We start from the raw sequence: 25,921 nt of genomic DNA on the forward strand, positions 1-25,921 counted from the left end.
CCCGCGTGGCAGTGTCGTCACCGGGCGGCGCGGGCGCGGACGTGGTCCGTTGTCGGGCCTCGCCGATCAGAAGCAAGAGCGGCGTGCTACGAGTTCCGGGTCGCTCCGAGGATGGTTCTTCGGCGGCTGCTGGCCGCCCTGCTGCACAGCCCGCAGCTGGTGGAGCGTCTGTCCGAGTCGCGGCCCATCCGGCGCGCGGCGCAGCTCACGGCCTTCGCACTGCTGCAGGCCCAGCTGCGCGGCCAGGACGCGGCCCGGCGCCTACGACGCCTAGCGGCTGGGCCCGCGGGCTCCCTGGGCCGCCGCGCTGCCCGCTTCAAAGACACCTTCACTCAGGAGCTACGCCGCGGCCTCCGGGAACGCCCGGGGCCACCGCCGGGTAGCCAGAGGGGCCCGGGCGCAAACCCCTAAACTCGGGCCGCGCCGGGCCTCGGCCGCCTGCTTTCCCTTCTGGGCTCGACACAGGCCTCGGCGCTAGGAGTCACCCCGGGCACTGCGCACGGCTCCGAGTTCTGACTCAGACCGTCGGCCTGCAGAGGTCCGGTTCGGAGAGCCCTGGGGAGCCCTGTGATCGACAGGGCGCCGTGTGCGAAGAAAGCCCCCGAAGCCCGACGGAAAGGAAGATGGGCTGGGCCCGGATGCACCGCGTACAGAGAGCCATGGACCAAAGCTCAGCGCGAAAGAGAGTCTGCCCTCTGCAAACAGGACTGCAACTCACGATGGCTGACGCTGCCTCTGTACCGATGTAGCAGGCCATTACTTCCAGGGGAGATCGTGGATGGAAGACAACCCTGCAGCTGCCAAAATCCTCTGATTAAATGTGTGATGAGTAATGGGTATGAGCGTGGTATTTCTCCGGCAAGATGGATTAAGGTTCCTGGGGACCGTAGGCCCGTGTAACGCTACCTAACACGTATCGAGTGCTTAATCAGTGCTGGCACTTGCTCATGCACTCTATGTGGTTATCTCATTTACTCTTTACAACCACTTTCTTGTGAGGAAGTGTAAGCCGTTTCTTAAGTTGCCCATGACTTTACAGAGTCACCACTAGGCATTAGGACTCCTGCCTATATGGAACAAAGTACCTAGATTCCTGTTCCCCATTGTAGAGGGTCTGGGTTACAATCTAAAGACTATGGTCTTTAGCTAATGGGCCCATGATTAGGAAATCCATTGTACGCAGAAGTGCCCTGTCATTTGAGGCTTTTGACTGAATTTCTGATAGCCTCTAATTAGACTGCACAGTTAATCATGCAACCTCGAAACCACAGGAGAAGCTTTTAGGCTGGTGACCAAGCAGAATTTATACTCTGGATTTTCTGCTAGTCACAGAGAGGGAGCTAGATAGAGCCGTAGACCTACCCTGGGGATGGAGAGCTAAAGTAGCTTGTCCTCCACTTTCCTAATGGTCAGACTTCTGGTTTGACATCCCACCCTCCAGGCTTCCCATCACAGGTGCTGCTATGTTAATATTCTCTGAAGCCAGGAGTCCCAGTCTCCTAATGGCCAATGTTCTGATTTGGCCTGCGTCCTATCTTCCTGTCTTCCCATCAGAGGACAAATCCTCCATCTCCCAGAGCAGAGGCAATTCACTGGCTTCCCCTTTGAGCCTGGCAGTGAGGAGCCTGAGGAGTCTGTTCATTCTACTGCCTTGTCTGCCTCATTGGTCTCAATCCCACTCATGACTCTGGATATTAGAGCAGCAGAATGTTAGCAGTCCCAGCCCAACCCCCTACCCTCAGCATAAACAAGCACACTCACTGTTGGCTCTTTTTCCAGACCAGAGACAGAAAGGGAAGCAGTAGAGGAAGCAATGAAGCTTCTCAATAAATTGACCGTTTTGTAAGAAAGGAAGGAAAGCTAGAGAAGGGGGCAGTTGCTTATTTCTTGTGGAAGAAGTGTTTAAGAACTAAGTTCTCTCCATTTTGTAGGAATCTGGGAGCAGAGAGAGAGAACTGGGTCCTTTCTGCTTCAGCTAGAGCTGGTTTGGATGCCTGCCCCTTCGCTGGAGAAGTTTCCAGTCTTTGTAGTCAGTGGCTTGCCATCCCACCAGCTACCCTATGAGTCAAGAAACAGACTAAATTCTTCCCACCACCCCCAGCGGCAACAGTCTCCCAGCATGCCTTTCAAACTCTTCTAAGCTCCGCCAGAAAGTGAAGCATGGAAGCAACTCACCCCTTTATCCTGCGGGGCAATTCCGACTTACACCTTGATGCCACACAGATCTAGACACCAACACTTTATGGACAAATTTATTAAAGTTCAGATCATCACAATCCACGTGGACTGCTATACCCACGGTTCCTCCAGGGAATTCTGAGGTCATGGACTCAACTGAGGGAGGGAAGAGACAGAAATCCCAAGAGGCCCAGAGGAGTTTGGGACCCTAGAGTCTGGGATGTCTCCAAGGCGGCACTTGGTTTTTATCTGTTGGGCAGAAAAGCCGTCTTTGGCTGCAAAGTAAACAGATAACATGCTTATCATGTGCCAGAGATGATGCTAAGCAGTAAGAGTAGGAAGACCAATCAGGTTCGTAGCAGAAACATAGACCACAGGAACAATGAATTGTCATGAGTGGGTATATAGAGTTTACAGGAGGGAAATGTCCAGAAGTGTGCTAGAGCCAGCTTATACTGGCTCACGAGAGCAGATCCTTGGCATCTCCCAGCTCGGAGTTCAGTAACATCATTTTAGTAGTTTGAAATCAGCTATGGTGGGAGTACTTACACCGTAGAAATTGGCAAATGCTACAAATTGGGACTTTTTTGCCCCAGAGAATGGGTTGCTAAACATTTACCAATTTACTACTGACTTTCCTCTTCCCCTGGGTCGGAGTCATGAGGAAGACGTGGCACTAAGACCCTAGCAGCAGCCACCAAGCAGCATGCCTGTGAAGGGTGTAGCTTTGAGATGACCCAAGGCATTAGCCCGCAGAAGGAAGAACTAGAAAAATACTCAGGTTTGGTCATTTGTACAGGTTTGGTCTCCTGCTCTGCACTGACATCCAGCTCACTGATCTCTGTGGCCTGGGGGCCTCCTGTTTTTTTTTTTTTTTTTTTTTTGAGGAAGATTTGCCCTGAGCTAACCTCTGCCGCCAATCCTCCTCTTTTTCGCTGAGGAAGACTGGCTCTGAGCTAACATCCATGCCCATCTTCCTCTATTTTATGTGGGACGCCTGCCATAGCATGGCTTGACAAGTGGTGCCATGTCCGCACCCAGCATCTGAACTGATGAACACTGGCTGCCAAAGCAGAACGTGCGAACTTAACCGCTGCGCCACCGGGCTGGCCCCCTGGGTGCCTCTTGTTCTCATGAAATGGTAGGGGTGTGAAGAGGGAGAGTGAGAACAAGTTGAGTGCCACAGCTCCTCACGTTCCCAGTGGGCTGGGTAGGGGTACGCTATGTTGTGGGAGCAACATGCCCAGGGGTGTAGTGGCTTCCACCAGAGTAGCAGGGGTTAGTTTGGCATGGGGTTTGCTCTCTGTCCTGTGAAGAGAAGCTCCAGACAGGTGCTTTGAACTTGGAGAGTGACCAGACCACAGTTAAGAAACAAGGCCTGTGGGAGCGCCAGGTTGTCCTCAAGTGCCGCTGGATACTAACTGAGCATCATGTGTTCTCCATTCCCTCTGGGGCAGGCTGAGGAGGGAGAACATCTGAGCTCCGAAATCTTGGAGAATGATCCGTAAAGGGTGAGATGCAGAAATGTCCCACCACCTCTCCAGGGACAGGAGTAGAAGAGAGTGGGGAGAAAAGTTCCAGAATTACTTGTTTTGGTAATTACTGAACACTGAGACAGCAGGCACCAACATGCCATTAAATACCACACCACACCTGCTTCTCTGCTCAGAGAGCTCGGGGAGAGGCATGCCTGTCTAGCCAGGGACCATGTGCTGCAGACACCACAGAGATCCTCTGATCCATCGTACAGATTAGGAAACTGAGGCTGGGTGGGGGGAAGGGGATTTCTTAAGAATACACAGCCAGTAAGTGGCAGACCAGGGACTGGAACTTGGGTCCCCTGAATCTGAGCTACCTACTCTCTCCACATCACCACCCTGCCTCTCCCAGGGATCTAGGAAGCCAAAGGGTTGTCAAGACAGCCAGAGGTAAGGCCTCCTGGAAGTTTTGGGAGAAGTCATTCGGGAATGTCACTAGCAGATCGTTGTCTCTTCACAACCAGGTGCTGTTGTATATTTAAAACATCACAGTGGCTAGAAGGAATATGGCAGAAACAGACATTAGGCGCCATTGGTTACACCAGGTTCTTTGGGGACCTTGGCATCAGGACCATGACCGGTCAGATCTTTGGTCTTTGCGGGAGAGAGGGTGCCAGCTTACCCCAAGGTAGAGCAGCCAGAGGCTGTGCACAGGAGAGGCAGTGATGGGGTTCTGGAAGGGACAGGAAAGGAAGAGAATGAGGGTTCTGTCCCAGCCCAGCTTCCCACATAGAAGGTGGAGTGGCACCTTCACCTATGGCTGAATCTTGGGCAGTGGCTCTTCTGTTATATTGTCAGGCCTCTCCCCCAGCTCCAAGACGTGAAGGCTGAGGTGGTCCCTCCAAGCCCCACTCAGCAGGGAGGACAGGGCTGGGGGGTCCTCCAGGGTCAAGTGGGGAAACAGGAGCGTCTCACTCTTGACGGGGAAGCTGCACTTCTCCACGGCAGGCCTGGTGGTGCCAGGGGTCACCACAAAAAGGCGGCAGAGCCAAGGCCCACTGGCCACCTGGCAGGCTGCTTGTCTGGTGAAGTTGTTCAGCGCTTGGCACAGGACCTGGTCCTTTGTCCCACCCATGTCCACCACCTCCACGGGCGACCCCAGGCCTGGGAGGCGTAGGAGGTGCCGGGGGGGCATGTAGGTGTGGGTGAAGAGCAGCGTGTAGTGGGTAGGTGCGCTCGGGAGCACCGGTGCATGAACCACCCGCTCCAGGTGCTCCAGGCCAGGCACTAGGCCCCCCTGGTGCAGGCAGCCGAAGAAGAGGGCACCCAGGGCATTGAAAAGGACCAGGGTGCCCTTGCAGGGCACGGGTTGGGTCTGTGAACTACAAAGCAGGACTAGGGGGACAAGAAGGGGGATCAGGAAGCGAGCTTCCTGGTGGCTAAAGGCCGACAGCAGGGCCATGGGCATGAAGTAGATGAGCAGGAGGTGAGCCCTGGGCCTGGAAGGCAGGCTCCGGGCAGCCAGCGCCCTCAGGAAGCCCCTTTGGGCAAAGGTCCGGAGGCAGGCTTGCAGCTGTTGCCACGCAGCCTGCAGGGCCTGGGCATGCAGCACGCCGAAGAGCAGGAAGCCATTGACCGCCAGGTGAGTGAGCCGCATGTGTGTTCCATGCCTCGCCAGGTTTTGAGGATCCAGGTTGTAGCCCAAGAAGTTAGCAGGTGTAAGGACAAGGGTACTGGGTCTAGATGGACTGGAGAAATACCAGCTGTCCACAGCCACAAACACCGCTGCTGTGAGGGTCGCCCCTGGGAGCAACACGAGGGCTTCCTGGGTCAGCGACTTGAAGCCAGGGTTCGAGGCTCCACAAATGCCCCAGAGGAAGAGGGGGACCAGAGCAAAGGCCAGAAAGGTGGGCCGATTGAAGAAGCCAGCAGCCACGGTGCCTCCGAGGAGCCAGTGGCGCCACCACAGGCCTGGAGCAGGCTTCTTGGAAGTAGGGCTCCAAGCTACACGGGGTGATACCAGCACCAGCAGCCAGGCAAAGAGCAGTCCTTCGATGGCATTGGAGAAGGTCCTTGTGTAGAAGACCAGGGTGACGTAGGAACCAGACAGCAGGACCAGGGCGTTCCAGCGCTCCGCCCCCCACAGTGGGGACAGGTGGTACACAGCCACGTCCAGGGCAAAGGAGAGGGCAGTGAGGAGGAGTCGGGGCCCCACCAGCAGCACGTAGCCACTCACTGGGCCAGGCCACGGCCCCCACTCTTCCCAGAGCTTGAGCAGCCAGAAGGCAGAGCCAGAGGTCAGCAGTGGGAAGACCACTGTGCGGCAGGAGCTGCTGGGGTGGAACTCCCAGGGCCGTGAGGCCTCTATGCCCAGGATGTCCTCTGCAGAGAGAGAAGCAGACGGGAGCCAGTTCCACGCTCAGAGAATATGGTAGACCAAATTCTAAGATTGCCCCCAAGAGTTTTCAGCCCCGCAGAATCCCTGCGACTGTGAAGACCAAGGATTTTTCTCGCGGGATTAGGTTATGTTGCAGGGGACAGCTGACTATAAGACAGGGAGATAACTCGGGTGGGCCTGACATAATCACGCGAGCCCTTGAAAAGCAGAGTTTTCTCCAGCTGGTGGCAGAAGAGGACGTCAGAAAGTCAAACCATGAGGCTTTGATGCACCATCGCTGGCTTAAAGATGGAGGGGGCCATTGGCAAGGAATGTGGGTGGCCTCTGGGAGCTGAGAGCAGCCCCTGGCTGACAGCCAGCAAGGAAACGGGGACTTTAGTTCCATAGTTGCAATAAACTAAATTTGTCCAACAACAAGAATGAGCTGGGCAGCAGATTTTTCCCCAGGGCTTCCAGACAAGAACTCAGCCCTGCCGATATCTTGATTTCAGCCCTGTGATACCCTGAGCAGAGGACCTGTGCCAGACTTCTGACTTAAAGAAGTGTGGACCAACAGTTTTAAGCTGCCAGGTTTGTGACGATTGTCCTGCAGCAACAGAAATGATAGGGGAGCTCAGCCCGTCTGAGGCCCCACCTGTCAAGGGAGCAGGAAGAACCAGGCCTGGGAAGTGAGGTGACAATATGCCCTGGACAGGGTGTAAGGGGAGGAGCAGGCGGAGGCTCCATTCCTCTCCTTGGAGTTGGTTTTTTTTTTTTTTTTTGAGGAAGATTAGCCCTGAGCTAACATCTGCTGCCAATCCTCCTCTTTTTGCTGAGGAAGACTGGCCCTGAGCTAACATCTGTGCCCATCTTCCTCTGCTTTATATGTGGGATGCCTACCACAGCATGGCTTGACAAGTGGTGCCATGTCTGCACCCGGGATCCGAACCAGTGACCCCCGGGCTGCTGAAGCAGAACATGCACACTTAACCACTGCGCCACCGGGCCGGCCCCTCCTTGGAGTCCTTAAGTCTCCAAAGTCAGTCAAAAACCCATCTCTGTGATTATGAGTGTCCCCAGGATAGGCAGTGTGAGAAGAGGGGAAGGGACTAAGCAGTTGTGGTTAGAGTCAAAAGTAACTTTAGTTTGTGATACTTAAATTTTTTATAAGGAGAAAGTATTCAAGCAGTACTTATGTAATTAAAGAAATACTTGCTGCCTGGGGCTGGTATGTGACCCTGTGCCCCAGTGTCTCAGAGCTCAGAGGGGTGGCGGCGAGGGAAACGAGCTCTTAATTTCTGCACCTCAGCTCCAAGCCCCACAACATCTCATGCTTGACAACCTCGCTGGTTGTTTAGGGCTCTTTGCTTCCCCTTCTTATTCCTCCAGCCTTTTGGATGTTTTCTCTATGTCAGAAGGTGAAAGGGAAACAGAAAATCTAAGATCAGATCAATCTGGCTGCTTTTTACTGGCTCAGGTTTAAAAAGAAGTGTGGGAAAGAAGACTGGACCTTTCAACTTAAAAAAAAAATTCCCCCGTTGAGCTCTGTGCAGAGATAGCTGGATGTCTCCTCAATATTCACTCCCTCCTGCTTCTTTAGTCTCTTTAGCTGGGCATTTGGTCGGGTATCAAGACTCTATTTTTCCTTTGAAGCTAGGTGTGGTCATGTGATACATCTGACCAGTGGGATGGAAATGGGCAAAAAGTATGTGACTTTGAAAATATGCGCTTAAAGAGAGCAGGCATGTCCATTTCTTCTCCGGTGGCTGAAAAGATTTGGTTTTAGACTTGATGGGTGGGGCTGAAGCAGCCATCTTGAACCATGAGGAGGAAGCAGTGTGCCCCAAGCATCTGAAAAGCCTCAAGGTCTTTGGCAACCATCCTGATAATGTGTCTTACGCCACCTAGCAGATAAGTTCTAACAAGTGAGCATTCTAGATCTGGATTCCCTCAGCCCTTACATGAACCTACAGAAGAAAAGTTTCATTATTTCAACCACAGACCGTGTGAGCTTCCCTAACCACTGGGGAAGCCCAACTCTAAAATTCTTCCCTTGAGAAGCTCAGAACAGTTTTCATTCCGAATGACCTGTAACTGTTGGTCCAAGCAGGAAAACATCAGAGAGCATTTCATTACTATCATCTAGAAGGTCAATGTCACCCCTTAGGAGGGAGATGAAGTCCTCACTCCCAAGTTCTCATTCCAGAGAGGCTCGTGGACTTACTGCTCATCTGCACGGACATTTTTCTCCCTCCTCACTAAATATCCCATCAGCTCCTCAACCAGACTTTGCTGCAACTTATCTTAACCATACTTGGGGAGCTTTACCTGCCATGACCTCGGGTGACTGGAAGAACTCGTCCGGGTGCACGTAGCCTGTCTGCGGAAGGAGACACCACACCAGGCGCAGCAGGCTGAGGCTGCCCCACAGCACCCTGGCTGCCATCTTCATATCAGATCGGGGCCAAGACACTGGGCCAAGAGCCTAGAATGACTTCCCAGCTGCTACAGATGCAATTCTGGTTCCACAGGTCTGCATCTGCTGAGGATAACATTTGTTAGTTATTATAATGTAAAGTATAATATGTCCAATTCTGAACAAACTCAAAATGGGTGTACATACAATGAAAATGTTAATAATAATAGAAGCTATTTACTAAGTGCCAGAAACTTTACATGCATATCTCATTTAATCCTTCCCACACACTCTGGGAGAGTGGGTCTTATTATCTCCATTTTACAGATGGGGAAACTGAGGCCTCTGTTGAGTAACCTGGTTATTTGCTAACCATATTTGCTAAGTGTCTAAATATGACATTTGCTAAATATGGTATTTGCTAATATGACATTTTGCTAGGTACCTAAATATGACATTTGCAAATAGGATTAGGGTGCCTCCAAGTCTGGGTCTCACAGCTGCAGCCTGTTCACCAGCTCCGATCCACAGGCAAGCCTGGCGGCCTGTCTCCTGCACTGCCGAAAACTTGGGAACCTCAATGAATTTCATCCATTTCCCTGCCAAAATGAACGACATTCCACTCCGTTGTCTCCAGTCACTCCCTCCAACTTTCACACACCCCGGAACCTCCCTTTTGGAAGTTGATGGAAACTTACTGCTATGGTCCCAATGTTTCTGTGTCCTCCCCTCCCCCAAATTCGTATGTTGAAATCCTAATGCCTAATGGGACAGTATCAGGAGGTGGGGCCTTTGGGGGCTGCTTGGGTAATGAGGGTGAAACCCTCATGAATGAGAGCAGCGTTCTTTTATTAGACCCCACAGAGCTCCCTCAGCCCTTCCACCGTGTGGGGGACACAGTGAGAAGTATGAATGAGGAAGAGGGCCCTCACCATGCTGGCACCTTGATCTTGGACTTCCCAGCCTCCAGAAATGTGAGAAATAAATTCTGTTGTTTATTTTTTATTTTTTTGAGGAAGATTAGCCCTAAGCTAACATCTGCTGCCAATCCTCCTCTTTTTGCTGAGGAAGATTGGCCCTGAGCTAACATCTATGCCCATCTTTCTCTATTTTATATGTGGGACGCCTGCCACAGCGTGGCTTGATAAGCAGTGCGTAGGTCCACACCAGGGATCCAGGCCAGCGAACCTGGGCTGCCAAAGTGGACCATGCAAACTTAACCGCTGCGCCACTGGGCTGGCCCCAATTCTGTTGTTTATAAGCCACTGTGGGGACCTGGAAATGGCCACCCCAAGGTATGTCTCTTTGGCATGATGATTATTTGAGGCTAGTTACTTTGCAGACAGGAAAGCAACTGACAAGTAGAATTTACTTACCCTTTGTTAGGAGACATTTACATTTGTAAGGTAAATCTCTATCTGTAAAAGGTGCCTCTCTCTTTGTACCAGGAAGAAGAAAGGAGATGAACTTCTCTCTAGAAACTCTTTTTTTTTTTTTTTTTTTGAGGAAGATTAGCCCTCAGCTAACTACTGCCAGTCCTCCTTTCTTTGCTAAGGAAGCCTGGCCCTAAGCTAACATCCGTGCCCATCTTCCTCTACTTTATATGTGGGATGCCTACCACAGCATGGCGTGCCAAATGGTGCCATGTCCATACCTGGGATCCGAACCAGCGAACCCCGGGCCTCCGAGAAGCAGAACGTGTGAATTTAACCGCTGTTAACCACTGCGCCACCGGGCCAGCCCCTCTAGAAACTCTTAATCAATGCCGAAGGCAAGGACTTAAATCTGCATTTTATTGTGCTTGTCTGGTAACCTCCTATAACTGACTTCCCTCCCCCTCCCAATGTTGGCATTTCTTTAAGGATTAAGCATCTTTCCTTAGGCTAGGAACTGATTGCTGAGCTCACCTGTGACCGCCCAGCTCCAGACGATAGACTTGCCTCCTGCTACGCCCACCGAGATAGCAGACCACTACCTGCTGTGTCCATCAAGCACTGTGCCGACAGGTCAATCTTGTGACTATTGTGGGGGGGGCCATTTCAATCACATGTGAAACACCCTGTTTGGGGGTATATAACCACTCTGTGCACCCCACTTCTTCGGTGCCCTTTCTTCCTTCGGGAAGAGAGCCCCTGGGCCATGGTTCCTCATAAAGCTTTGTTTAATTTTCTCTTGCTATTCTGTCTCATGTGAATTTGATTCCTTCTCCGGCCAGACGAACCCACTTTGGATAGAGGAAATGTCGTCCTCCCCTACACCACCCAGTCTGTGGCGTTTTGCGATAGCAGCCCTAATGGAATAAGACACTTATGTAACGCCTCTTGATGGGGATTCTCACTCCCTCAACTCGGAGCTCAGTGGAAATCTGAGCCCTTCCATGACGGACCGATATACCAGCACCTGTGTATCATCTCTGCTGAACCAAAAAGCAAGTCTGACAACGTTTGTCATTCCTCCAGAAATACATATGGTAACTGTTTCCTGACTTTGATATTTTAAAGCCTGACTTAAACAGCTATTGTTCCCAGGTATGATAGCGCATCATAACAGAGGAGACCAGATGAAGTGAAGCAACAGAACAGGAATCCGGCAGATGTTGACAAGGAGCCTCTTGATACTCACTACAACCTCGTACGTAGAGCTTGAAAGATAAGTTTTGCTGCGTCTGCTCAAACTTGCCAACTGAATCGTACGGACTCTTCTTCCGGAGCCAGTGAATATCCTGACTTTTAGAGTTTTCAGATAGAAGATGAGGCCAAACTTCTTAGTGCTGAGATGCAAAGGTGGAATCAGAATATTCTTCTTCATCAACAGCACAAATGATGCAAATGATACTGCAGGGTTGGGGGAGGGCGGTGGAGACAGAAGTGGAGGGGAAGCACAGTATCCACCATAGAGACGCGGACTTTGGGGTCCTGCAGGCCTGGTTCAAATGACTCTGCCATTAGTAGCTGTGTTACCTTGGGCCAGTTGCTTATATCCCTAAACCTGAGGCTCCTCATCAGGGAAGTCAGACGCTAACATCAACCTCAAGGACTTGAGGGAGATTTAAAGAGCTGACGCATGGGGGGGCACTTAGTGTACAGAGCCTGCATTTGTAAGTGATCAGTGTGAGGTTGCTATTATGACTCTGAGGCACAAATAATAAAATCCAGGCTGCTCCAGACACTCTAGGAGATCCTCGAAATCAGCAGTTATCCTGGCTACAAAAATAAACAGGATTTGGTTTAGTCCCAAATGCTAGATACATTTATGCATGTGTTTGAAACTTTTCTCTAAGTACAGAACTTTTATTCCATGATTAGAATAAAATGCCAAATCCATTACACTTGAGGAGTAAATGACAAGCAGTAAGATATACTGGAGTATATGAAGAAGTCATTTGGTTTAAAACTAAACCAACCTTGACCTTGTTTTTCCAGAAGGGTCTGATGTGGCCTATTGAGCATGCACTGTGTATCTGCTTTAAACATTTACAATGTCCCAAAGCCAAGAATGATGCCCTTAAAGATAGTGATGCTGGGGCTGGCCCGGTGGCACAGTGGTTAACTGCGCATGTTCCACTTCTCGGTGGCCTGGGGTTTGCCGGTTCGGATCCCGGGTGTGGACGTGGCACTGCTTGGCACACCATGCTGTGGTAGGCATCCCACATATAAAGTAGAGGAAGATGGGCATGGATGTTAGCTCAGGGCCAGTCTTCCTCAGCGAAAAGAGGAGGATTGGCAGCAGTTAGCTCAGGGCTAATCTTCCTCAAAAACAAAACAAAACAAAACAAAACAAACAAACAAAAAGATAGTGATGTTGCCTCCCCCATATCAGCATTTCTTTAAGGATAAGCATTTCTTCCCAGAAACTAAGGATTAATTACCAACCATTGTGTTCACTTTGTGAGTGAAGCCATTCCTGAGGGTTACTGTAAATATTCAATAAGATTACCTTTCGACATTCTGTTATGAAAAGAAGTTAATCTTGTCAATTTGCTGTTTTAACCCAGGGGGTAACTCAAGGGTCACAGGGATTTATGAGCTTGTTTTACAGAAGAAAGAGAACACCTTCAAGGGTCACCAGATAACCAGCCCCCAGCTGCTGTTGACCCTACAAGTCAGATCGCCCAGGGGCTTATCGGGAGGGAAAGAAACACGGATTACCCCTTTGTTTCTCTGAAAATCCTCCTGCCACATCCATTAGCTCTGTAAAACCCCCTGCCTTCTTCTCTTGTTAAGGCAGATTTGAGAGAACCCATGCTCTGCCTTCTCGTTTTGGCAAATTTGAATAAACTTTTCTCCATCTCAAAGCACCAGTGTCTCAGTGTTTGGCTTCATGTGCATCAGGCACACGAACTTGAGATTAAGAGGTTCAAATTTAAGAGTAAGAGGTTTGGTATCAAGAACTGCATCCCTCACCCCTAACAACAATTTTCTGCTGTGTGGTTTGGAGTTTTATCACATCCCCAAACCCAGGTATAGACCCTGAGTGGTTTAAGCCAAATAACATTTCCCATCCCACTAGCCACACTCATTGGTTCAGGGTTGGGCACATGACAAGCTGGTCCAATTAGAGGAACTAGGAAGAGTACTGGTCAAGGTGGGTCACAGTCTTCCTCTTCTCTGCCAGGCTTGGTGGGGTGAGGATGCAAGGGTGTGTGGGACATCATTCCTTTGCTAGTATTAACAGTTTTTTCCACTCTGTAGGTATTCCTATGTGTTTTGGTGAAAAGCGTGTCCTCTGCACCCTCCTGGGGTGTGTGAGCAGTCTTACACAATAACTCCACCCTAACATCCAACAGGTCTTAGACACTAACTCCACTCTAGCGTTCCAATCTCATATCCCCTGGGTTTCTCTCTGTATAAATTGGGAAAAATCATGTAGTCCTTTTAGTGTATAGCACACCTCCTTGTGGGTCACACTTTGTACCTCACCTTTAGGGACTTGCTGGGACCTGAGTTTAGTTGTAGGTCTAGAAGCATGGGGCGGGGAGGGGGTGTGTGGGTGTGGGTCCTGAGGAGAATCAGCATTGTCTTGAAGACAATCATCTCAGGGGAGGTTATTACAGTTTCCTCCGGAAATGCAGGGTTAATCTCTTCAGATGGGAGTGGAAGCTCTGCTTCTACTGGTAAAAAAAGACTCATCAGAATGTACAGACACAATGTCCCCAGCTCTGTCAGGATCTTCCCACATCTCCCCATTCCAACTTTCAGGATCCCCTTCCTTCCCAATCAATGCCCTCACTTTAACAGTAGATGCCCTCTGAGGCCGCAAATTCAGTTTGCATTGTATTTTAGCCACTCACAGGAAGAGATTCCGGGTTTGGTTTTCAGCAATTTCAGCCCTGCAGGCAACAGGAGATAGGGGTCTCTTTTAGGGCAAACATAGAAGCTTTTGCATCATTTTATGAGGCTCTCGAGTTGGGAATTTGAAGCCCCGAGCTCATCCTTTTCTTTTCCCACTTTATCCAGCACAAGTAGGAGCCACAAGCCAATCTCATACTCGTTTTGACTAAAATGTCCAAAGGTATCATGTACATGGTCACCCACAACTTTGCCTGGGGTATTGAAAGACGATATTTTTCATATTTCTAATGCCACATCCATCCATGGACTATCAGTGCCCTCTTTACCACTTGAAACAGAGTTATTAGTGCCTTTAAGTTGAACCACACTAGAGAACCAATTCCAGAAAACCCAGAACCTATTCAGAAAACTCATCCTTAAGATTCTGTTCCTCTAGAACCACTTCCTGTACCAAAATCTATTAGTCAGGGTTCAACCAGAGAAAGAGAACTAGTAGGAGATATATATTGAGGAAGTTTACTGTAAGGAATGGCTTATGCGTTTGCGGGGGCTGCCTAGGTAAGCCTGAAATCTGCAGGGCAGACCGTCAGGAAGGGCAGGCTGCAACTCTTGGGGAGAGCTTATGCCACTGGCCAGAGTTTCTTCTTTTTCAGGAAAGCTTTGGTTCAGCTCTGAAGGCCTCTCAACCAATTGTTTCAGGTCCACAGAGATTATCTAGAGTCATCTCCCTTACTTAAGGTCAACTGATCATGGACTTTCATTGCATCTACAAAATACCTTCACAGCAACACTTAGATTAGTGTTTGATTGAATAACTGGGGACTATCGCCTAGCCAAATTGACACAGAAAACTGACCATCACATCCTAAATAATTCAGTGTTTGTAAGTGTGTTTGGATTTTAGAGCAACGGGATAATTCTCTATGTAACTCACCAATAACTAGCTTCTCTACTCAACGTTCTGTTAATGATATGCGCCATGTCGTTCTCTGTAGCTGTAGCTCCTTTTCGTTGCTCTCTGGTCTTGCCTCGGACGAATGTCCTTAAACTTATTTATCCTTCTTGCTGTTGCTTATCTGCTAGGTTATCTCCAGATGTTTACAAATTTTTTCTATTCCAACAATGCTGCTATAAATATTCTTATACAAGAGTTCTCTGATGTATGTACCTAAAAATGGAATTCCTGAGTCATAGGGTATGTCTACTTTTAATTTCATTAAACAATGCCAAATTGCTTTCCAAAGGTCCCTGCCAGACAGACGATATTACAGTGACCATTGTTTCATATAGTGTCCAAACTGATTAATGCTTGTATTGTCATCTTGATTTGGTGAATCTTGTGGGTATTAAATACATGCGTTTCGCTGTTTACTAATGACATTGCACACCTTTTCAAATGCTTTGTGGAACGTTTTTGTTTCTTCTTCTGTAGAATTCCTTTTGACATTTTTATTGTGTGTCCATCTTTTTCTTACTATGTGTAGGAATCCTGTATATATTCTTTATAATTTATTGCATGACGAATATTCTTCTCGAATTTGTGGCTTGTATTCTTAACTCATTTTTATTCCTAATATTGGTTACCTGTGCCTTCTTTTTGTTTCTTGATAATTTTCACCAGAATTTTGTCAATTTTATGAATCTTTTTAAGAAATCAAGTTCTGGCTTTGCTTGTCTCCTTTTTTATTTTATTGAGAAGTTTCATGTGTCCAACATTATAATTCAACTTCCGTATACACTCTAGCATGCTCACTACCAAAATCTAGTTCCCATCCATCACGACGCAATTGCTCATCTCCTTTTAATTAATTTCTTTTTCTTATTTTAATTTTTTCCTTCCTTTTACTTTTTTGGGGGGTTATTTTGCTGTTTTATTTTAAACCTTCTGATATAGACTCTTAGCTCATTAATTTTGAGCCTTTAATTTTTGAGCTCATTAATTTTGAGCCTGTTTTCTATGAGAATTATTTAAGATTACACATTTTTCTCTAAATGCTGTATTAACTGCATTTCACAAGTTTTGCTTTGTAATATTTTCATCACCTTTTGGTTCTAAATATTTTCTAATTCCATTGTAATTTCTTTTTTGCCTAATGCTTTATGGTCGAAGCATTTCATTTTTTGATTAAGGCTTTATTTCTCATAGCAGTTTTAGATTCACTGCAAAATTAAGAGGAAGGTGCAGAGATTTCCCATATACTCCCTTCCCCCACATATGCACAGCTTCCCCCTAGTATCAACATCCCCTACCAAAGCGACACATTTGTTACAACTGAGGAACATACATTGACACATCATTATCACCCAAATTCCATAGTTTACATGACAGTTCACTCTTGGTGAGGTACATTCTATAGGTCCGGACAAATGTATAAGGACATGCATCCACCATTACAGTATCGTATAGAGTATTCTCGCTGCCCTAAAAATCCTCTGGCTCCACCTATTCAGCCCTCCCCCACCTCTCCAGCATTTAATTTTTTGAAAGATTTTATTTTTTCCTTTTTCTCCCCAAAGTACATAGCTATATATTCTTCGTTGTGGGTTCTTCTAGTTGTGGCATGTGGGACGCTGCCTCAGCGTGGTTTGATGAGCAGTGCCATGTCCGCGCCCAGGATTCGAACCAACGAAACACTGGGCTGCCTGCAGCAGAGCTGGCGAACTTAGCCACTCGGCCACGGGGCCAGCTTAATTTTTAATGGTCCATTTTTGTAGACATTCCATAAATGCTTGAAAACACTGTATATTCTATAGTTATTGGATGTAGTGTTCCATAAATGTTCATTAGATCAAGCTTGTTAATTGTGTTGCTCAAATCTTTTATATCTTTAATGATTTTCCACTGCTTATTCTACAAATCACAGAAATGTGTGTTGAAATAGCTCATGAGACAATAAACTGTCTAATTTTCCTTGCTTTTTTTAAAATTAGCCTTGAGCTAACATCCACTGCCGATCCTCCTCTTTTTGTTGAGGAAGACTGGCCCTGAGCTAACATCTGTGCCCATCTTCCTCTACTTTATATGTGGGAAGCCTGCCACAGCATGGCTTGCCAAGCAGTGCCTAGGTCCACATCTGGGATCCGAACTGGCGAACCCCCAGCCATGAAGACCAACGTGCAAACTTAACCGCTGTGTCACTGGGTGGCCCCTGAAATATTTAAACTTAGTGCAATTGTTGATATATTTATTTCTTCCATCTTATTTTGTGTTCTCTTTTTTTCGTGCCTTTTCTGTCTTCTGTTTCTCCTCTCTTGCCTTCTTTTGGATTGACTTTTTTCTCGTTCCTTTTTCTCTAACGGTTTAGAAGTTATGTACTCGATTTCCATTACGTTATAAATGCAGTATATTATTTAACATTTTATTTATTTATTTATTTTTAGGATTTTATTTTTTTCCTTTTTCTCCCCAAAGACCCCCAGTACATAGTTGTATATTCTTCATTGTGGGTCCTTCTAGATGTGGTATGTGGGACGCTGCCCCAGCGTGGTTTGACGAGCAGTGCCATGTCCGTGCCCAGGATTTGAATCAACGAAACACTGGGCCACCAGCAGCGGAGTGCGCAAACTTAACCACTCGGCCATGGGGCCAGCCCTATTTAATATTTTAATATTTAATATGCTATTTTCTGTGGTTTCGCTATGATGACTCTGGGTGTGCATTTCTTTTTATCATAGTTGGAAGCTTTTGGCTTCTTGACTCTATGGATTAGAGTCCTTTGTCATCTATAGAAAGTAATCCTCCATTATTTTTTCAAATATTGCCTTTTACCTCTTTTTTATTTACTTTCCCTCTAGAATTATGATTAAATGTGTGATAGACCTTCTTGGTCTATTTTCCATGTCATTTTAACTTCTATTTTATTTATTTGTTTGTTTGTTTGTTTATTTACTTATTTTTGCTGAGGAAGATTAGCCCTGAGCTAACATCTGTGCCAATGTTCCTCCACTTTATATGTGGGTCACTACCACAGCATGGCTGACAAGTGGTGTAGGTCTGCACCTGGGATCTGAACCCGTGAACCTGGTCCACCAAAGCAGAGTGCACCAAACTTAACGACCATATCACAGGCTGGCCCCTTAACTTCTATTTTCCATATCTTTGTCTCTCTGGGCTATATTTCAAGTAAGTTCTTCTGTCTTCCCATCCCTAATCAACCTTTCAGCTGTATTTGATCAGCTGTTAAACCTAACTATTGAGTTTTAAGTTTCAATTCTATATTTTTTATTTCCAGGAGTTGTTTGATTTTTTTACACATCCGCTTGTGATTTTGTCATATTTTTCAAGGCTCTTTTATTTATTATATTATATTAAGCATACTTATTTGGAATACTAAATCTGAATATTCCAACATCTAAAGTTTTTTGGGATCTGAATTTACTGTCTTGTTTCTACTGGTTCTCACTCAAAGTGCCTTGTTTACTTGCATACTTACTGAATTATTTTATTTGGGGGAATTACTTTCTTTGGAACATGACCTGTGGGAATTCTTTGAGGCCAGGGATGAGGCACATTTCTGAGTTCCACTGGAAAGGATTTACACTTGCTTCTTCAGGCACCTGGGGGCATTTCAAGTCTGGGACCACTTGTACTCCTATTATCGGCTCCAGGTTGTTGGTTTTGTTTTTCTTTTGGGGGAGTTGGTGCCTAAGCATGTGAATTCAGGCTGAAAAACTATATGAGGGCAGGCTCATGGAGACAAGTTCTCAGGGGAGATTCCAAGCCCCCACGCCAATTCGATGAGCATCAAAGATCCAAGAAAGGCACTTTTCCTTGCAGCTGTCTGCGGATGGAAGAGTTCATTTCTAGGTCACTGTTATGCAGAAAATGTATCCCTCTAGAGTCTCAGCTTTGAGGGAGTCTCCTGTTAGACATCCTTCTTGGGTGGGCACAGGCTCTATCTTCAAGCATCTTCAATGCTCAGGTGCACCTGGTTTTGCATATCTCTTTGAGTCCAAAGCTGGCTTGAGTCCTTTGCATACCTCTCTAGGCCCCTGCTTTCGTGCCTGAGTATTCCTTACCTTTTGTTCAGCCCACATATTCTTATGTTTATTATTATCTATCTTGTATAGATAACAATCCCCGGAAAAGAAAAGAAACCAAAAATCTGAAGCCAATAATATGATTAAAAATGGTCCCAGACTTGTAATGCATGTACAATAACAATACAAGATATGTATTTTTTAAGTTGGTATAAGAAATAACCATGTCGAGAGATAAGACGGGGGTTGAGAAAAGCTAAGTTAGTTTAAGCCTTGTCAAGTTATTTTCAAGGAAGTTATGTACTTAAGAGTCAGTGATTTGGAGGGGAACAGGAAATACAAGGGGCCAGTGTTGCAATCACATTAGTGTTTTTTCAGGATGTGGCTGAAGACTACTATGGGGAACCCAGACATCTCTACAGTTTGAGGGGGGATGGAATGGGTAGATGCTATGCCTAGGCCTCTGAAGCTGGTTCCAGAACCATTGGCAGGCTGCTCCTCAGTGTATGGGAAGTGAGTGAGTTGGGAATCATGACTTGAGCATGAGACCTATGGAGCAAGTCAGCCTGTGGCCATAGGGCCTGCAAGAGTGTACGTCTGTTGTCCTCCATCCCACTGTCTCCCAGTCTTTTTTTTTTTTTGAGGAAGATTAGCCCTGAGCTAACTACTGCCAATCCTCCTCTTTTCGCTGAGGAAAACTGGCCCTGAGCTAACATCCATGCCCATCTTCCTCTACTTTATATGTGGGACGCCTACCACAGCATGGCTTGCCAAGCGGTGCCATGTCCGCACCTGGGATCCGAACCGGCGAACCCCGGCCCCTGAAGTAGTTCGGATCCCAGGTGCAGACACGGCACCTGGGGTCAGAACCGGGTGGAAGGTGTGAACTTAACCGCTGTGCCACCAGGCTGGCCCCGCCCCTCTCCCAGTCTTATCCTGCCCCTCTAGTTACACACCCTGCCCAAGCCTCTGCCATTGGCCTGCGCTGCTCCATCTCAGTGGTGCAGGCTTGCAATAGTGGGATTGAGTTTTGTCTCTACAAGAGCAGACAATTCAGTGAGTATTTTTTCAGTGTATCCAACATATTTTTAAAACAGGAAGGGATCATACAATGTTTGCTTTATAATAAGCTTTTGTCACTTAGCAAAATATCATGAGCATCTTTCCAGACACCGTGAGCATCTCCTCCCGTCAGCTGCAAGCTCTGCATCCATCATGCATCCACTTGTCCCCTCGATTATCTTCAGTTGGCACCTTCTCTTCCACCCATAAACACATTTGATTCCCTACCATTCTTTTTTTTTTAAAGATTTTTTTGTTTTTACTTTTTCTCCCCAAAGCCCCCCGGTACATATTTGTGTATTTCTAGTTGTGAGTCCTTCTAGTTGTGGCATGTGGGATGCCACCTCAGCATGGCCTGATGAGCAGTGCCATGTCCACGGCCAGGATCCGAACCGGCGAAACCCTGGGCCACCAAAGCAGAGCACGCGAACTGAATCACTTGGTCCTGGGGCCGGCCCCTGGTTCTCTACCATTCTTAGAAAAACAATGAACCAAAACTCTCCTTGAGACTGCATGTGCCCTTTATCTACTACCTCTGTCTCCTCTTCCCTCCAGAGGAATCCTCAAACCATCCACATTCACTGAATTCATTCCTTCTGTCTGGTTTACGGTTCTACCCAATAGTCTGCCTTTCCCCTCCACCCCTGCACGGACACAGCCCTCTCAAGAGCCTCCTTGGTTTTCTAATTGTCGAACCCAATGGCCACTTCAGGCCCTTCCACTGCATGCCATTTGACAACAGGGATCCCTTCCACGATTCCTATCTCCTTCTAGCATGTCTTTGTAGACTACAGAAGGCTGGGAAACAAAAAGCTACATCTCGTAGATTCCCTTGAAGTTGGGGTAGGCAAAATAGGTTTTGAGAATTTAGAAAGCAGATGTGAAACAGGCCATATTTCTGCAGCTTACATTGTTTTCTCCTGGCAAATAAGGTTATGACACGTGGGGTTTTCCTGCAGCAGCTTTCCCGTGCGCAGTCCCAACTTTGTGGGTACCGAGACACAACTGCAGTTATGGTGGCGTCCGGGATCTCGGCAACAGTGCTGTGTTACTAAATTCGACCGAGCTCCGAGGTGGCCTTGACACTTGCCTGATTGCCACACAAATGGCAGCTCCTCTGGTGTGTTACTTCCGGGTGTTCAGAGAATGCTTCCGAAAGGCCCAAACTACAGCCCATTCTTCCAGCGCGCCTAACGATTTTTAGTACCTAGTTCCCTGTATAAATTCTCCCGCTGCTGGCTTCTACTTCCCGCGCTGAACTCTGACCACTGGGTATCAGAGGTGGCTATAGGCAATAGGCCCTCACGGATGAGAATATTCATATGCTAAAAGAACGTAACTACATAATACAGTAGGAGTAAAGAGCACAGAAGTTGGTCATTTGATGGGAGATATCTGGAAGGTGGAAGTCAGAGAACTCATCATTTTCCCATGAACTGGCCCTGCCCCACGATCCCCGCAGAAGGGAGGGAAATGCCATTTACCCAGTTAGTCAGTCCAGAAACCCAGGGGTCATCTTCCTTCTTCATCCCTTCACTATGTGATACTAACTTTGCTTTCTAATCATTCCTTGAATCCAGCTCTTGTCCTTCATCCTCCACTGTCTCTCTGAATTCAGGTCTGCAGTGACTGGGGCACATGTTGCGTGAGACTCCTCAGCCCCAGGGGTGGCTGTGCAGGGACTTCGGAGGGCTGGAGTTCCTGGATGGGTTGCCTCTGGCTGCAAACAGCGCCCTCCTCTATTACCCCAGTGTGTCATACAAAAAGAATCATTTTCTACGCGTGCATGATGAGAAAAATACGGAGAAGCGAGCACTAGAGCGGATGGCGCCCACTCTCTGCTTTCCCTCCCCTACCTGCACCCGCCCTGGGAGCTGCAGCCAGAGGCAGTGCGTTCCTCTCCTGTGTAAGACCTCTGGGTCGGGGGCCAGCCTCTCACGACCAAGTCCACATTCCTGACTGTGGCTTACAAGGCCCCACACGGTCCCTACTGTCCTCTCTAGCCTCCACTCTCACCTCTGTGCACAGAACTTGGTGCTCCAGAAACACTACTTTTTTCCATAGTCCCCTCCTGTATTCTGCGTTGTTTCTCACCTCGGCGTCTTTGCTCACATTCTTTCCTTCGCCGGACATGCTTATAACATGAATGTTAAGAGCAGCTTTGGCACTGAGTAGACCCAGTTTCAAATCCTTGCTCTGTCACTTGCTCACGGCGAAAGAGCACTTAATGTCTCTGAACCCCAATTTATATCTTATCTGTAAAATGAGGATATCAATAGTACCTACCTCAGGGCTGTTGGGAAGACAAAATGAAAAAAAAAAAACTTAAGAAGTAGTTTCTTTCATTATCCATTTTGCTTCAACTGCCCTGACCCCCAGGAAGCCCTCCATAATCCCCTTTCCGCAGGACCCTGTGCCAGGCTTTGCACTGCGCCCTGCAAGGACCGCTGGCACCATGATTGCTTCTCTGCCCTGGCTGGCTCAGGTCCCCCAGGTTTGGGATCCATTTAGATCCATCTCAGTCCCTCGAGTCCACTTGGACGGGGCCAAGGTCAAGAACAGAGTCGAAGGTCCCCGGAGGATATGGTAACATAGCGGGGTATTGAACTTAACAAGTGCTGGAGTTCTCCAGAAAGAGACCCTCCCGCTGCTGGTCCTGCGGAGGCCGGGGCTGGAGGAGTGGTCCCTGTGGTCGCCCCCACCGGGTGTCCTAGGTGGCGGAGCCAAGACCATGGGGCGTGGCAAATACTCACCCAAACCCAATCAGGGTGCGAGCCTGCTCATCTACGCATGTAAGCACACGGAGCTGCAGCCGCACCACCCCCCGCGCCCCCTCCCCCCTCCCCCCGCCCAGCTCCAAATCCTGCGCATTCCGCGGCCGGCTGGGTATTGGAAGGGCTGGGCAGCCGTAGGCTTCAGAATAAAGAGAGAGCGACTAGGGCCGCAGAGATTCGACTGTGGGGCAGGGAAGGGAGCGGCTGCTGATACCCACAGACGGGCATCCTGGTGTGCGGGGGATGTGTGAGGGCAGGCAGCAGGGAGAGACCATCTTGGAGGCAGGGGTACACCGAAGCGAAAACCACTGCGCCGGGCGCGGGGGGAAGCTGGGGAAGGGATCACAGTGGGGCGAGAGGACAGGAAAGGAGACCCCTCGGCCAGCCGCCGGTGGGCAGAGACACTCGCTGGTCTTTCTCGCTGAGTCAGAGGGCCCGGGCCAGCTCTTGGTGCCCCACCTTTCTCCGGCACCCACTGTGTGCCGGAGATACATCTGTGAACGAGCATGGTCCAGAGTGTCAGCCATCGCGTGTGGCTCGTTCCAAGGAGTGTGCCTATCTTCAAACTTAAAACTTCTTCCTGACAAATCTGCTAGGTCGTTGCTTACGGGAGAGGGCGGCGGGCCCAAGTTTCGGTCCCTTCTCGGGATCCGGCATTTGGAACAGGTTTTAAAGACAGCGCGGGGCGGGAGTGTTGGAGGAGAAAGAGGGCCTCTGCGCAACAGCCAAAAAGCGTCTTCTCCGGCTGGAAATGCACAAGGACCATCCTACGCAAGATCAAGGACAAGATCTTGTTCCAAACTCCGGAGTCCCTCGCAGGGCCGGAGGGTGAGAGTGGCTTTCCCGAGTCCATTTTTCTGTTTGGTGTCTCATTTCAACCTCACCTCCATCCCGGGGGCCACGGTAAACCATGCAGGGCGCCCCACCCTGGAAGCACTAGAAAGTCTGACCCTGGCTGCTTCCTTCCTCTGGTTGCCTGAACCAACCCATGTTTATGCTATGAATAACAGAGAATGCAACAATACAGCATTAAACACACATAAGCTGGAGTGGAGGAGAGCAAGGTATCTCCACTAACTGGCGTACATCCTTTAACCATCGTGACCTTCCGCTTCCCATCTGCAAAATGGGCGCTCTGCTCTGCAGCCGAGAGTTTCCCGGTGTTAACAATTTGGACAGTGGTTCCCAGTTTTCTGAGGCGGAGGTGTCTGGGGATGAAGAATGACGTTTCAGGAGGAAAGGTGAGGGATATCCTCCTTAAGGAAAGCAGCAGCTGTCCTTGCCAGATTGTGCATCCCATGCAAAGGCTGGGACAGCCACCAACCAGAGCGGTAGGTGCTCGCCTGCAGGGTCGCCTGGAGCATCCTTGTCCACAGGGCTTTTGCCGTTTTCCGTGCCCCCATGAGATTCCTGGGCAAGGAGGCCCATCTCTCACCCTGCGGAAGGGCAGAGCTGGTCCTAAGTGGACCTCGCAAGGCCGGAGTGGAGATTCTTCTCCGCTAAAATAACGCGTATCTTTCTGTGCCCACAGGCTGCGTGCTCAGCACTTTGCAGCATCTTTTGGTTTCATCTTCACAAGGACCCTGGGAGGTGGCATTATTATATTCCCATTTTATAGATGGGGAAAGTGAGGCTCAGTAAGTTACGGAACCACCCAACAACACCAGCTGGTAGCAGAAGATTCAAGTCTAGGCCTCTGTCCGGGTCCAAAGCTAGCGCTCTAAAGTGGAATATACCCATGGCCTCCCTTCCTCTTCTCGAGAAAACGTCAGCACGAGCCTCCTGTCTCCCCTAGGCTGGGGCAGGTCAATGTTCAGAGATGGCAGACCTCGGTTTGGGGAAAGCTGCCTGCGAGAACGCGGGGGTCCATCGTTCCCCTGCCTGCTCCCCAATCTCCAGCACCTGTTGCTCTCTCGGCAGCGAGCAAAGGTAGGAATGGAAACAACTGCTGTCTCCCAGCTCTTCCCTCCTCGCCCCCCGCTCGACCCCGTCAACTCTCCTGGAGCTGCTGGGCCGACTCACCCGCGCGCTGCCTCTGGGTGCACCTGCGCCGCCTGCACTGCGGGTGGCCCTGAGCCGCCGGGGGCGGAGGGCGGGAGCGGGCTCGGCGTGTCCTCAACGCGGCCGCCTCTCTGCCGGGTCCAGGGAATTAGGCAAACCACGCAGTGCGCCGGGCGGGGCGGGGTGTGCGGAGAAGGCTGGAGACGAGAGCGCGCCGGCAGGCGGGCGCATCGGGCCGCAGCAGTGCGTCCCCCCAGGCCCGTGGAGGGCAGTGGCCATAGTGGGGTCATTATGGAGGGTCCGGTGTCCCTTGGGCCTTGGCACGCCGGGCAGTGACTGATCTCTTCCCTCTCTGCATTCCAGCTCATTCCCCCAGCAGCCCTCTCCGTGGCAAGCCACGCCTGGCGAGCCGCCTTTCCAGCAAGAGGGACGGTTAAGCAAAACATTTCTAGGCTATACTTCTTTTGTCATTCAAAATGAAAATTTCTGAGTTCTACGCGGGTGGGGATTTGCTGCGGCTACGACGGGCTGCTTTCTCAAGGGGAAGAGGTCAGGGAGGACACGGCGCCGCGGCGGCTGTCTGCGGGCCCGGTTGGAGCCGCCGCGCCGGAGCAGCAGGTCTGGTTTCACCCGGGACACCGCTCACTCCGGGCCGCCGCCGGCCGCGGCGCCTGTCATGCTGGAAACAGGCCAGCGGCGGGCACTGCTTCCCTGCCGCGCTCCGCGGGGGGCGCACGGGCGACTGCCCAAGGGCGCCCGACAGCCTGGCCTGGAGGGAGGTCATTGGGCTCCCGGGAGCCCAGGCTCCCCTCTCCGACGCGCCGCCCTCGGAGGCGGCGGGGCGACGCGCGCGGGGGCAGGTGTCCACGCCCCCGGCCGGCCGCACCCCGCAGGCTGCACGGCGCAGGACGCGGCGCCGGGCCCACCCCCGGGCCCTCCGCGGATGAGCATCCACCGCCCGCGGGCTCCAGGGCGGAGCTGGCGCGCCGCGGCGTGGCTGCGGCTTGCCGGGTCCCGCAGGGTCCCTGCCCAGGCCCGGGGGCTGGGGAGCGAGCGAGGGGGCCGGCCGGCCGCTGCGACACTGCCCCCTGGCGGGGGAACGTTTCCCTGAGGCTCTCGGCTGAGGCTGAGCTGGCGCACAGAGCCTAGGTCTCTCCCTTCCAAATCAAGTGTTTTTTTGGAAGGTTCTGAGGAGATTCCCTTCGCGTGCATTCTTTTCTATGTTTCACAGCAGCCCTCACATTTTACAAAACTACCTTGAGATATTATTTACATACAGTGAATACCAGAAATTTTAAGTACTGTATACAGTTCTGTGACAGACAAAATTTTGACAAATGAAGAACCGAGCTAACCATCGCCCC

At 49.7% G+C, this 25,921-nt stretch overlaps 2 protein-coding genes across 3 annotated transcripts; one reads left to right on the forward strand and one right to left on the reverse strand.

Moving 5' to 3' along the window:
• Positions 1 to 111: 111 nt before the first annotated feature.
• NCBP2AS2 (NCBP2 antisense 2 (head to head)) lies at positions 112 to 833 on the forward strand. Its single transcript, XM_044771355.2, has one exon. The coding sequence runs from the start codon at positions 112 to 114 to the stop codon at positions 409 to 411; it is 300 nt and encodes a 99-aa protein (XP_044627290.1). The 3' UTR covers positions 412 to 833.
• Positions 834 to 3,160: 2,327 nt separating this feature from the next.
• On the reverse strand, positions 3,161 to 24,762 carry PIGZ (phosphatidylinositol glycan anchor biosynthesis class Z). 2 transcript variants are annotated; one of them, XM_014868130.3, is made up of 3 exons: positions 24,579 to 24,762; positions 8,362 to 8,572; positions 3,161 to 6,038 (listed from the first exon to the last, which is right to left on the reverse strand). In XM_014868130.3, exons 2-3 carry the CDS (start codon positions 8,483 to 8,485, stop codon positions 4,471 to 4,473), a joined length of 1,692 nt encoding a protein of 563 aa, XP_014723616.1. In that variant the 5' UTR covers positions 8,486 to 8,572; positions 24,579 to 24,762; the 3' UTR covers positions 3,161 to 4,470. The 2 variants fall into 2 exon arrangements, with proteins under 2 accessions (XP_014723616.1, XP_014723615.1); XM_014868129.3 differs by having other exon boundaries at positions 8,362 to 8,575; positions 24,579 to 24,716.
• Positions 24,763 to 25,921: the final 1,159 nt, after the last annotated feature.

This window comes from Equus asinus, chromosome 5 (assembly GCF_041296235.1).
Source record: "Equus asinus isolate D_3611 breed Donkey chromosome 5, EquAss-T2T_v2, whole genome shotgun sequence".
Taxonomy (NCBI): domain Eukaryota; kingdom Metazoa; phylum Chordata; class Mammalia; order Perissodactyla; family Equidae; genus Equus; species Equus asinus.

What these genes read in the sequence shown, in the direction of transcription:
- NCBP2AS2 (XM_044771355.2), top strand. Translation starts at nt 112, where the DNA reads ATGGTTCTTCGGCGGCTGCTGGCCGCCCTGCTGCACAGCCCGCAGCTG.
- PIGZ (XM_014868130.3), bottom strand. Translation starts at nt 8,485, where the DNA reads ATGAAGATGGCAGCCAGGGTGCTGTGGGGCAGCCTCAGCCTGCTGCGC. An exon ending in GTCACCCGAGGTCATGGCAG is followed by an intron (nt 6,039 to 8,361) that starts GTAAAGCTCCCC and finishes CTCTCTCTGCAG; the next exon opens with AGGACATCCTGGGCATAGAG.